The sequence below is a fragment of the Thunnus albacares genome, chromosome 8, assembly GCF_914725855.1.
Source record: "Thunnus albacares chromosome 8, fThuAlb1.1, whole genome shotgun sequence".
In the NCBI taxonomy this organism is placed as follows: Eukaryota; Metazoa; Chordata; class Actinopteri; order Scombriformes; family Scombridae; genus Thunnus; species Thunnus albacares.
In genome coordinates, this window is record NC_058113.1 from 24,274,473 (window position 1) to 24,287,657 (window position 13,185).

The 13,185-nt window shown below is 40.5% G+C and overlaps 1 protein-coding gene and 1 long non-coding RNA gene across 2 annotated transcripts in view; both read left to right on the forward strand.

Annotated features, from left to right (window-relative positions):
• Positions 1 to 4,271: 4,271 nt before the first annotated feature.
• On the forward strand, positions 4,272 to 7,297 carry utp11 (UTP11 small subunit processome component). Its single transcript, XM_044360421.1, has 8 exons — positions 4,272 to 4,505; positions 4,701 to 4,762; positions 4,893 to 4,995; positions 5,145 to 5,264; positions 6,119 to 6,212; positions 6,376 to 6,506; positions 6,733 to 6,843; positions 7,004 to 7,297. The coding sequence occupies exons 1-8, from the start codon at positions 4,446 to 4,448 to the stop codon at positions 7,085 to 7,087; spliced, it is 765 nt and encodes a 254-aa protein (XP_044216356.1). The 5' UTR covers positions 4,272 to 4,445; the 3' UTR covers positions 7,088 to 7,297.
• A 1,963-nt stretch (positions 7,298 to 9,260) lies between these two features.
• LOC122987976 overlaps positions 9,261 to 13,185 on the forward strand; it is a 33,612-nt gene continuing 29,687 nt past the window's right edge. The window contains exon 1 of the long non-coding RNA XR_006404674.1: positions 9,261 to 10,036. This is a non-coding gene — a long non-coding RNA (uncharacterized LOC122987976). The remainder of the gene's footprint in view (positions 10,037 to 13,185) is intronic.

Consider the following 13,185-nt stretch of genomic DNA (forward strand, 5'->3'; position numbering starts at 1 on the left):
TAACTCTAATGAGCATCATGACCCTGAGCTGCAGACTAATGAGACAATTAAATTGTTAAAAGCTCCTCTTAAGTTATATGTAGGTATGACTTGTAACAGTATGCATCTGTTTTCATCACATACAGGATGGTGGGTGGAATCTGCGGTTTTCTATGATGTAACAAAACATTATTTTATAAAGTGGGGTGATATGCAGAAAATCACATAACCAAAGAGAATTAGCTTCATACATGTGGAATCGTGTTGACTTTTAAAGATAAGCTCAAAAAAATCTATCAAAAGTGAAAGACCCTTTTTGACGATATTACCGGTAATTACTTTTTTTACAGAGCACTTGAAGTATATAGTGTCTCATCTGAAACTCATCCACTTCTCGCCAATTCACTGCTGTGATTGTCTGAGTATATTGTCGGAGTATAAAAAAGATCATGGTACAATATACACTCCAAAACTCAAGCAGGGAAAATAAGCACCGTATTGGTACTTAATTGTAGACAGTTTTGGTTTTACAAGAGTTTGTGGTTAAGGGACTATGGTGAGAATCCCACCCAGGAGTGCACCTACTGTCTGGCTGGTGACCAGGCATCGAAAAGCAGAGGGAAATTTTTAGAGCTGATGATGTCTAACAAGCTGTGGTGTATGAAGTTTTCAGGTCTTTTTACTAAGTAAAAAGTACCAATATCAGATATTCTGTTACAAGTACATAAAGTACAAAAGCACACAAGTATTATAAACAAAATGCACTTAAAGTATCAAAAGTAAGGGTCACAAAATAAATCTGGGGGGTCATGAAATGATTAATGAGGAAAGAAAAGAGGAAAAAACAAAGTTCTGCACACATTTGTATTTTTGGACAAATGTTTTTTGGACTTTTCTCTAATCTGCTTTTTGTAAATTATTGGATACATTCACTTCCTTTGGCCTCAATCAGTTATTTAAAAGAAAACATGTGAGAAGTTTAGAGGAGAAAACACTCTTTAATGTAACTGCTAACAACACACACACAACTGATACGTGACAAGGGACCCCAACTAGATTCTTTGGCTTGTGGGCTCACAAGCCAAAAAAAATTGATAATCAGTGGCATAATCTTTGAAAATGTGTTGTATTTCATAAGCTTATCATATGTTCCTTTATCTTACAAGTAATGAGTAGCTATAGCTGTCAAATAAATGTGGTAGACTAAAAAGCACAATATTTCCCTCTGAAATGTGGACTATAAGTAGCAGAAAATAGAAATACTTGAGTAAAGCACCTCAAAATTGCAAAGCCAAACCAACAACGAATTATGATCCTGCTTAAGTATTGTATGTGTATCCAAAGCCTGATATATTGTATCCCTCTGTGCCGCAGACATCTGTTGGAGTGCAAAAACTATTAAAAACACGTCAGTGAGCCACACTGTTGCACAGGGTGACATGTTGCCCGGCCCCAAAGAGTTTGGGCACATTAGTTTGTTTAGAAACGGCTCCAATGACTAATAAGAGCGATAAAGTTTTCTGTCTCCGGAGAGCAGTGCCTTGTAAGGCAGATGCCACTGCGCAGTTCATTTACTAAAGTTATTTACAATGTATAATGTAGCACAAAGTCAAGAGGTTGTGATATGTAACACAGCAAGCTAGCAAAGCTCCTCTGTAAACGCAACCACATTCCAGTGCATGCTCAGTAGCATCTGACTTACAAGAAACTACTCTCTGGAAACTGAAAATGTGATCGCTATTATTAGTCTTTGGAGCTGTTTCTAAACAAACTAACGCAACTGTAGTCTTCGTGGTGAAGGAACATGTCACCCAGTGCAACGGTGTGGCTCACTGATGTGTTTTTAATAGTTTTTGGACAGCGACGGAGGTCTACAGCACAGAGGAATAAAATATATATTTAGACTTTGGATACACACACAATACTTGTAAGTAGAATCAATTAATTCTTGGTTTGGCTCTGCACATGAGATTTGTTGACAATAAGAAACATATGTAAATCGCCAGCCTTATCCTTTAAGTAAATGTACTTAAATATGTTCAGCCTCTGCCAACAAAGATCTACTTAACAATATGACTTTTGAACCTGTCTGATTATGCTTTTTTGTTTTGAGAGTGCAACAAAATAATCACATAGGAGGAACTTCTGGCTCAGGCATATTTTTGACTGGGCTGGTCTGGCGGCTAGCTGCAGATGAGGACCAACCATGGTCAGGGGAGACATACCAAAGCCCTGAGCTCAGCCCAAGTGTAGCAGTCTTACAATATGCCAGCAGTGTTATTTTTACAGGGTCATATTAGAAAACCAAATGGCTCTGCATCTGCCCCACAAGGGCATTCCTCCATTGCTGACCCTGAACAAACCCACAAGCTTTTGTCCTACTGCTCTTGCATCAGCTTGTTACAAGCCCCTGATTTCCAAAGTAGTATTTACCCCTGCCGTGGCTCACCAGGCATTTCACTTGTAATGATAAATACTCCCATGAATTAAACAGCAAGGAGCCCTGTAAGTCAAAATGCAGACATTTAACCCGTAAATCCCGGCTGCCGTCTGTGTTTGCCCAGTTAAACACATGTTAGTGGGTGAGTGGATCAGTCGGGCCTTGGGCTGAAACCTTCACAGGAATCAGGGTCATTAGCCATCAGACTGATTAACAAGCCTGTGACATAATGTGGAAACACTGATCCCATTCATAGGTCTCATCACCCGCAAAACATTCTGCATGCCGGGCAAATCTCACACATATAAAACAAATTCCTTGCGGTTGGTGGGGGGATAGTGAGATGCCATGGGAAAAATGGCTGTTTAGTGGAATATCACTCTCTGTCCTATTGGCTTCTTCTCACATCCACACAGAGTTAGGAGTCTGGGTGAGATTAGGGGACTGGTGCCGTTGTGGCTTTGTCTTTGTCTCTCCTCTTCCCAAAATATCAGGAAGTCAGGAAGTGAATCTTTTCCCCCAGAGAAGGGTGGTGACCCCATCATCTTCCAAGTTTCTACAGCTCATTTCTGTCTCAAAATGGGAAGAAAGCCTTTCATATGTATATATTTACTTTCATAGCTTGTTAGTTCTACTTGTAGGTTACACACACAAAATGTTTGACTTTTAATGAGATGCCTGCAGTTTATTTCCTGTTTGAGGGTGTGGAGGTTATAAGAATTATTATGAACTTCCCATGTAATCTCTTTTAGGTCTATTGGTCTGGATATAAATCTAAACAGGGGTCTGGAACCCACACGGAAACATGTAGTAAATATCCATGTTGGAAAAACATAAACTTGTCACCAATTAGTGTTAACCGGTCGCTTTGGCAAACTGAGACCCTCATTATAGTGATCAAAATCATTCAGTGCACGAACTGTGCAGCCAAAACATATTAAGGCAGCAGCACTGTGATGACCCTCACTTGTTTCAAGTCTTTTTCGTGCCAAGCTGGGGTCTGACACAATGTAGTTGACTTGTTCTTCTAGTTGGATGAATATGATTAAACCCCCTACCCATTGCCAGGAAGCTCTACACAACAACTTTTGTAGACTATTTAAAGCCAAGTGAAATGAAACGAAGAAAAGGACATAGAAAAAAAACAAGAAAAAGAAATTTTAAGTGTCAACTTGAGGAAGTAAGGCTTGAGGTGAAGTTTTTAAGAGTGAGCACAGATCAAGGTGTATGAGTTGGTGCAAATACTGTCATTAAAAAGATTTTAAAATTGCGCAGTTCAGTACTTTATATACTGTTGATCAGTTTAAACATTGGTTCATATTTTATAAACAGACTATTTGTTTTGTTTTTTTTAAATCTTAATTTGCAAAGCAACTAGTGATCTAAGTACAGCTGTAACATACTTAAATGTGGTGGAGTAAAGTACAATTTTCCCTCTGAAATGTAGTGGATTAGAAATATAAAAAATGGAATAAGTAGTATAAGTACAACTACCTCAAAACTGAACTCAAGTATATTACTTGAATAAATGCACTTACTTATAATACTATTATGAATTCACAGGCAAAGGTTCTCATTGCAGGAATATGCAGCAGGCCATTGCGCATAACATATAACGTTTTTAAAATGTGACCAACAGCGCCACCTCGTGCTTTCACACGCGTCTACAGCACGCAGCATGAAATTCAAAGCACTTTATATTATCGAATAAATACGTCATTATACTTCAGTTTCTTTTCATGAGACAAATGCTATTTTGAGGATTTTTTATGTTAGTTAAGTGTCAATCAAAGTCATAATTCGTAATGTATGGGATTTTTTCAGTGAGATTTGAGTTGCGAATCTGCGGCAGAGAAATGAAAAAGCTCTGAACCAGGCAGGAACCCACGTGTCCCAGCTACTAGGGAAGCACCAGACCTGTACCAGGAGGGAGGTTTGAGTGCCTGTACATGTTAGAAAACTTCTACATTTATCTGCTTTGACTCTATTATTTTGTCTTTATTACGCTTGGAGACATCTTTCAGACATGTCTTCGTTCAGGAAAGCGCTGAAATCCCGACAGAGAAACCACCATGAAAGATCTCAGGTGAGCATTTCAGTGTTTTGTTGGCTAGCTTGTTAGCTTGCTAGCCAGCCAGGTTTTGCTGTTATGTTATGAAATGCCACTGTAGTACAGAGACACTAAAAAGCTAATAAATGTTAGGTTACGATGTGATACACGCATATATACTACTATTAAATGTGTACAACCTGGTGTAACTTTGTCATTTTGTTCGAACAGCCTGGTTTCAGGAAAAATTTGGGATTGCTGGAAAAGAAGAAAGACTACAAACTCCGTGCAGAGTGAGTTGATTCATGTTTAAGAAACGTGTTTTTATGCCTCCTGGCTGTGGATTCAAAATCATAAATCATTTAATGTTAAATATGGTTCAGGAATAGGTTCTGTAATGAGCTTACTTTGCCTTTTTTATAGTGACTACCACAAGAAACAAAACACTCTTGCTGCTCTGCGAAAGAAAGCTCTGGAGAAGAACCCAGATGAGTTTTACTTCAAAATGATCAGCTCTCAACTGCAGGTAAGATCAGCAGCAGCAGCGGCACCAGAGCAACAAGATGAGACTCTTAATCCAAACAATATTAACTCAAGAGAGAAAATGCAGTTGCCTATGTCAGTTCTGTCATGCACAACTTGTGTGTATGCTTTTGTTTTGTGTCACATTATCAGGATGGAGTTCATGTACCAAAAAAAGCAAAGGAGGAAGTGGAGGTGACAGAGGAGCAGAAGAAAGTGATGAGGACACAGGATATCAAATATGTGGAGATGAAGAGGGTGGCAGAGGCAAAGGTAAGTCTGTTGTCTTTATAATTGATAATGTTGTTGAGCCTGTTGTGCCCAGCTGACTTCATTCAAGACATTTTTTTAAAATTTGGTAAAAATGGATGTGATTTTGCACCACAACTGAATAATTGCTGACAAAAAAAATTCATACTTTGGAATAGTTTATTCATGCAAAATTGGACTCCAGTCAAGTCTTTTCATCACCTTCCTTTCACATGAACATTTGCATTGTCACACTGCCTATGCAAATGGGATTGAGTGGACCCAGTTTTTATTCAATAAGCAGAATCAATAATTTTGTAAAACCTCTGCTGACAAGATTTATTGATGGTTTCTATGCATTCTACTTCTACTGAAATACCTTTTAGCCCACTTGGATGCGATTTACTTTGGAAGACAGTGTACTTGATTTACACACTGTCATTGTGCCAAATATATAATATTCAAATTGTTGCTGGTATGCTCAGAGCATCGAAAAGGCCTGTCAAAGGTGTCGGTTCTGAACTTGAGTTTGGCAACACCACTTTCAGATGCATCAATGTGCAGAGTGCGCATTAACATACGGTGAAAGTCCTTTCCTAGAGGTAAACAAAAAAAAAAATCAAGGACGGCAATTCAGACAGTACTTGTTTCACCTGAGGGTACTGTTTGTTTGTAGTGGCATTTCAGAAGAGATACCAGAGGCTGCAACTTCCTCTGGAACTGTTGCATACAGTCTATAGTGATTTTTGACATATCAGTGTCGGAGGGAATTAAGTACAGATGTACTCTGATCATTATCTAACCTGTAAATTATTCCCATCCCCTAATAGTGATTCTGTTTTTGCCTCATGTAATTTCTGCTTATCATTTGCTTTCAGAAAATTGAGAGACTGAAAGGAGAACTCCATCTTCTGGATGCAGACAGCAAACAAAAAAACAAGCACACATTTTTTGTGGATTCCAAGAAGGAAGGTGAATAAAAATGTTTTGTAGATCCTAGATAATAACTCTCCACTAGCTAATAGTGTTAAAATGATCTTCATAGAAACTCTCCTTGACATTGGGGGCTTCCAGTTATTAGGTTATTTAAGAAGTTGAAAAGTTATAATGAAAATTTTTTTGTGTCCCCTTTCAGTTGAGTCTTTTGAGCTGGCGAACCACCTCAACACAGTCCCCGAGCTGGTGGACAGAGTGTTTAACAGACCAACTCTGAAAACTCTGGAGACTAAGAGCATCCAGGGAGCTGTAGAGCCTCACAGTATCAAGGTCTGTGTACGTCATGAATGCAGATTAGCACTGTTCATTCAGTCACCATCCTGAACCTCTGTAATCTTCACTGGATAGAATCTTCACTGTATTGAAAACTCTGCGTTGGAAATTGTATTCTTGACTCCAAAGTTGAACTCTTCAGAAGTGGATTATTCATTCATATTGTAGTGAGTTTTAAGGCTCTGCAGTTCATCACACTGATGTTTTCTCACTCTACCTGTAGAAGCTGGCCAGGCAAAGGAAGCACCAGTATAAAATTCTTTCCCAGAGAATTGACAGGGAAAAGAAAATGTACGTCATCAGCCAGAAGATCCAGACCCGCAAGGACATACAGGTGAGGACGAGGATGAGATGGGCTGACATGGAGAAATGCTCTTAATCACAAAAAGGCTTTTGGTTTCAATTCCACTTGATTATCTTCATTGCCTTCAATGTTCATGTATATTACAGTAGTAACTGTCAAATAAATATTTTCTGTTTCCTCTGTGCTACAGGATAAGAACAAGAAAGTTAAGGTAAAAAAGGAGACACCCAATGCTGCAGCTATCTACAAGTTTGAGGCCAAGAGGAAACGCTGAGAGGGGAGTAATCATCAGACTGGAAAATAATCACCACTTTTGCCATGTGATACTGGTGAAATAATGGACTTCTGCTCTGTATATTCATGGCAGATACACAGGATACTATTTTTTTTTTTCCCCCTTAAAATATTGTTGCAGGCGTCCAGTTTTGTACATATTTATCTAAGACTTTTAGTTTCTTTCAAATAAATAACAGACAAATATGAATTGATGTGATTTCTTGACTTACAGTTAACTTATGGTTGGCCTTGTTTTGGGACAGTAGATTGTGGACTTTACAATTACAGAGACTTAGAAATTGAAGAAAGAAACAAGAGGATGATATGTGAAAGAAGCCCCAGGCTGAATTTGAACCAAGGATTTATGTGGTATGTGATACGGTCAGCTGAGCCATTAGTGTGTAGTAGATTGTATTTTCTTTATGTACCAGTAGGTGGCATTAGCGTTCTTTATGACACTATCTATGGAAGAAAAAAAAGTCTTGGTGGCTGAAGAAGACACTGGAACATACATAGATTAAGTAGACAAAGCTGGGTTCTGATAGTCACTAGAATGACCCAACATTTAGATTTTAGAGTCAAATTCTGGGGAAATGTCATTGAGTTCTTTGTGTGTGTCACAGCTGGTGCCTAGTTTAGTAGATTGTCAACCGAGGAGTTGAACACTTCATCCACATTTTAAACCTGTCATAAAAGACTGATGTTCCTTTTCAAAGGCATCTCCAAAAATGACTGAGAATTGCATTCTTCCTCTGGCATAATGTGGAGGACACAACTTAAGTGGCCCTGAGTGTCCCACAGCTCAATATGAGCAAGTAAGTTGAATTCAGGTTGTCCTAGTCTGTTCATAAAATCAGGAAATACCACATGCCCATGCCAGATTTGCCATGCATTTGCATCCATGGGGTCAACAATTACTGGGACATAAAGTGTAAATGATTAAAGCCAACTGTTCCTGTTAGCAGCCATGATCTGTTGTCAATAGAAAAATACAGTGTAATGCAGCTATTTTCAATTTCTGATTTGAGGGTAACTTCCTGGTGATAAATCTGAAAATTTTGATTTGAGAGCACAACACACTATCAGTGTAGGTGTCTGAGACTGGGCCATCTTGTGGAGTGAGGGCACAGATTCAGCATAGCCTTCAGATCCTTCCAAGGGCACACCTTTGTAGGCTGCATCCTCCAAATACAGCCCTTGATTTAGGATGCAGCATACACCTCCAACAAACCATTTTCACATGTCACAGCAGGGTAGACACAGCTGCAGCTAATAAAATTAAGTATGATTTAGGTGTCAGTTAGCAAGCATTGATAATACTATTGTCAATGCTTGCTCATTAGCTTACTTTAATCAAAATTACCTATTATTAATTTTATTAGCGGCAGCTGTGCTTATGCAATGACACCTCTGTCGCAAGGCTCCCTTGAGAGGCAAATTTTACTTTCGTTACAGCTACATCAGTTTCCAGTTTAGTCTCATTTTTAAGAGGTTGATGGTTGATGTGATGCTGCTCAAAATTGGTCCCAAGTCATCAGGTATCCCATTATATATTAACCAAATCAGTACCCATACTCACCCATCACCATATAGCAATAGACCTTTTTCATAGCAGACATTTTTTACTTGTAACAGTAGGAAAAGCACAGGTGTTACTAATAATATTAACAATGGCTCCATTGTATTCAAGTGTCCCTGTAAACTACAACAGTGAGCCAGCATGCACAACACCGGGACCCTGAAACTAAAGCTGCTAAATGGAATTCAATCACCATTTATTTTATTATTTACACCTGTGCTTTTCCTACTGTGACACGTCAAAATGTCTTCTGTGAAAAGGGCTTGCTCACTACCTGCTGAAGCAGGCACCCACATGAGGCTGACCCTTAGATTTGAGAAATACCATCAATTTACAAACAGAAGTGCACATGTTCTAACTAAAACTGAATCAGTATCTTCACATGAATCACTTCTAAGCGTGCTACAATCATGTTCTCTTGTTCCCTCTTAATTAGAGTTGTGGTTTCCTCTAGGTACTTCTCAAGGTATCATTGCCCTTTATCTTAAAATCGGAGCTAGTTATCAGGAATTTTTAGGCTGTTTGATATGCACTGAAGCACTTTTCTATTTTTTGTTCTCTGTTGTTCTGGACACTTTTGTATCACCTAATTAGTACCCCATACTCAAACTCTGACATCTTCCACCTCTTACGAAGATGTGCAGTTCAATTCAAATGTTGATATTTGTTTTAGTTTTTTAAGATATTTAAATTTGTTACATAGTTTTGGTCCAATGTATGTTCATAGTAACAACAGAGTCAGAGACTGTGGTTTATAAGACAGGAAAAAAAAAACCTGTCCCCACATTAAGCTCACACAGGTGTATGATGTTTAATTAATTAAACACCATACACTGGATTTCTCCCAAGGAAAGTGTGTGTGCGTGTCAACTACGCTCTCATCATCATCCCTTGACAAAGCTCTGTCTTCACAAATGAAGTTGGTTGATTCGAGACTTTTAGGCTTTTTAGGAAATTTCCATAAGCACCATCTTTGAGGTAAAGCAAGCACGGACAAAAAAAAATCCCTTTAAAGATTTCTGGTTCTTTATAGTGTTGTCTTTCTCTACCACCCTCAGTGTGTTAAATATGTGCATGTAGTGAGTACCAACAATGTGTATGTGTGGTTACTTCCTCTAGCCTATGGTGTGAAATAGACTGAAGGCCTGGCGCCCAGCAGCAGATCACAGTGACCCAGGCTTGATTGATCACTGTGGTGGCAGCAGCTTCATAAACAGGGCCCATCCATCAGCCTCTCCTGGGAGCCACTGGAGGGGAAGAGGGGAGAGAGGGAGCCAGGCGGAAATGTCACCAGGCGCAGAGAGAGGAGAAGAGGCTGGAGGAGAGGGACTAGAGGCCTTGGCCCAAACACTGCTGACCAGAGCAAAGGTGAGCCAACTGCTCAGAATGGGCCAAAACAGGGAAAGAGTGATGGTGGGTATCCACATGGACTGTTTACTCTCATTTAAAACTTAATGCGGAGTGAAGAGTAGTAAAAGCCTGAAGTCTAGCAATTTAAATCATTCTATCAGTTTCCTAAATAGCATAGCGATACTGATGAGTATGAGATTTTACAATAAAAATAAGTATGACTAAGTAGATACACGTGTAATAAACATACAGTATTTACATGTGTGGACCATACAAGCACAAGGCAGGGCAAGGTCCTGTGCTGGCATTTCAGTGTTGACCATTCCTGTCAGAATTGCGTTCTACCCAGTGAAAGAGTGATTGACATCCTCGGCCAACTCTCCCTCCTTCCTTCCTTACGCCTTCCTCTCACCCTCCCTGCCCTCTGCTATTGCGTCACACTACTGAGAGAGCGTGCGTGCATTGGGACCCTCGGGCCCAGCGTCCATAAGCGGAGGGGGTGGAGGTCGTCGAGGAGAGCCAAGGGGTCAAAACACTGTGTGCGCAGTTCCGGGACCCCTATCAGACTGTGAAACTCAAGCACAGACAAGCCACTGTTCGTCCTCAAGCTCTCCTTTCATTCCCCCCAGCAACGGGACTCTTGCGCCGGGGTGCAGCAGCAGGGCTCAAGGGTGGGCAGTGGGCGACCTTCTGATTTTAAAGATATAGACAGGCATTCCTCTATTGTCAAAAGCCTCATAACTCATTTGACGACTTGCACAGGCCATCCTGTACCCCCCAACCCCATCTCTAAAGTTAATGACCCTAGAGGGTTGCTAACGAATAGTCATTTTTAGAAAAGGGGGGTTAGAAGTGGAGTGCTCTGTGGTAGTCACACAGCTGCAGGGTATGACATTGACCCCAATATATAGTAACTGTTTGAGAGTGAAAGTGTAGCCTGGTTAAAAAGGGGTGCAATACAATAGATCTTTGTCCTCTAAGTTTAGTTATCAGGCGTATCCTGAAAAAAACCTATTCCTTTGGAAAAAAGGCATATTTTGTAATCAGAAAAGGGAATTCATTGATCCAAGTGTCTATTTAATACCATATAGAACATTTTTAACAAATCTTGAGATACAGTGCATACATGTAGAAGTTTTGTATCAGATACCAATATTTAGTTTATAGTGTCAGCTCACCAAAATCACAAAAAACAAATCCCCAAAATGTAAACTTAAATGATATTTAGCCATGCAGACCATTTGGGTTTTTTCTTTTGCCCAGGTTATGAAAGATACATCTCAGTACAGTAAAGGTGACTAAAATTGTGGTTTTTGCCGGGTCTGAAAAATAAATTCAAAAAATTCAAAAGCAAGGGAGTCCTGGTGACTAAAGGGTTTAAGATCCTAATCATGTACTGTAAAGTCTGTCCAGCCAGGGACCTTTTTTGCATATGGTTCCCCATTTCTCTCACCTCTCATGTCCTGTCATTTCTCTACTGTTGAATAAAGGCAAAATACTCAGAAAATCAAAAGCAACTTCTTTTTCCAGACACAATGCTTTCTGGATAATCTACAGACCTCACTGTGAACAGTTTTTATTGGAACTAGTTTCTATCTATCCTATAAAAATGCTGACAGTGTGTTCTGTGGATTATCCAAAGTAAAGGGGAAACTCTTCCTGGAAAGTGGTGTAGCTGGTTAAAATCTACCATCAAAAGTCCCTTAACATTGTACCGGGCTGGCAGTTCAGACAGATATCTACAATTATAGGCAAATAAAATCAAAACAGGTGTTTTTTGTAATTTGTTTGAACCAACTCTTTAATGTAGTTCAATTTTCTTTATTTCTTTCATTATTTTCTTTTAGAAATTTGTCACACACCACTTTAACCTTCCCACATGGTTTTAACCTAGCACTTGATCCCTGCAAAGCAAGAGCACTGCACCTCCACCACTTGTTCACCAACACAGCTCTGCCATGCTCCAAAGCCAGTTTATAGAGCCGAGGTTAAGGATGGTTAAGGACAGTACTAATCGATCCCCCAATTACGGAGAGCTGGAGAGCGAGAGGTGCGGAGAAGAGAGAGGTAGCCTGGGGTTTGAGTGTTAGGAGGGTGTCTCAGAATCTGAGGGGTGGGGGATGAGAGGTAGTCTTTATCTTCGGATCCCTCTCTCCTTTAACTTGAAGCTGGGTGTCATGGGGCTTTTGAAGTAGTGGATAGAGAGGAGGGAGTGAGGAGGGACAGAGGAGGGGTGGGGGCTTGGAGGGGGTGGGGTGGTGGGTTGGCGTGCAGGCAGGGTCTCTTTCCATGCCAGGGGGAAGATGTCTGAAGGAAAATCTTTACAGCCTTGACAGTGCCCCTGACGTGCATGCATTTTGGTGTATATGCGAGTATTTGGATATGTGTGTGTATCTTAGCATGTTTGTGTGTGTGTGTGTATGCCTGAGTTGAATGTCTGGCTCATGCAATGAGGTGGGGATCACAGAGCCCCCTTTTTAAATTGCCGCTAATGAGCCCTGGCTGGCGAGAGGTACTCGAATTGATTAAATTTGCATGGGAGCCTAAATCATGACGGGGGCCTCATACTTGTGCCCCCCACCTCTAGGTGCACACACACACACACACACACAGCACCCCTGGTACCCCCCTCCGCCCCCCAGCTCCACATCAGACCTACAGGGGGTATCTCTGCAGGAGAGAGGGGCAGCAGGGGGAGGATATGTACGTGTGTGTGTGTGTGTGTGTGTGTGTGTGTGTGGTGTTGAACAGGGCGTGGAGCGCACCCATCTGCCCCGGTATTACTGTCAGTCCATCATTCAGGGGAATGCCAGGCGCGCGCCTCGGGGACGTGTTCATTACGCTTTAACTACCGGATCTGTCCTTGTCTCGCAGCCTCCCCGTGTCATTGTCTGTCTGAGATTGCGTGTGTGTGTGTATATTTATGCATGTGTCTGCTTGCATCACAATTGAATGCACCCAGTTCATGTGTATGGTGGGGTTCTTGTGTGTTTTGAAATTGTGCAATAATCTGACAATACACACACCGGACACTATACTTGGGTTTGATACTGTAGGCGTAAGAGTTTTTGAAAACTATTCATTATATTAGTTTCCTCTCCTGTCATGCTCCCTTTCTCATTATAATACTCAGTGTCTTAATTTCTAGTTGTATCTTTCACACAAAC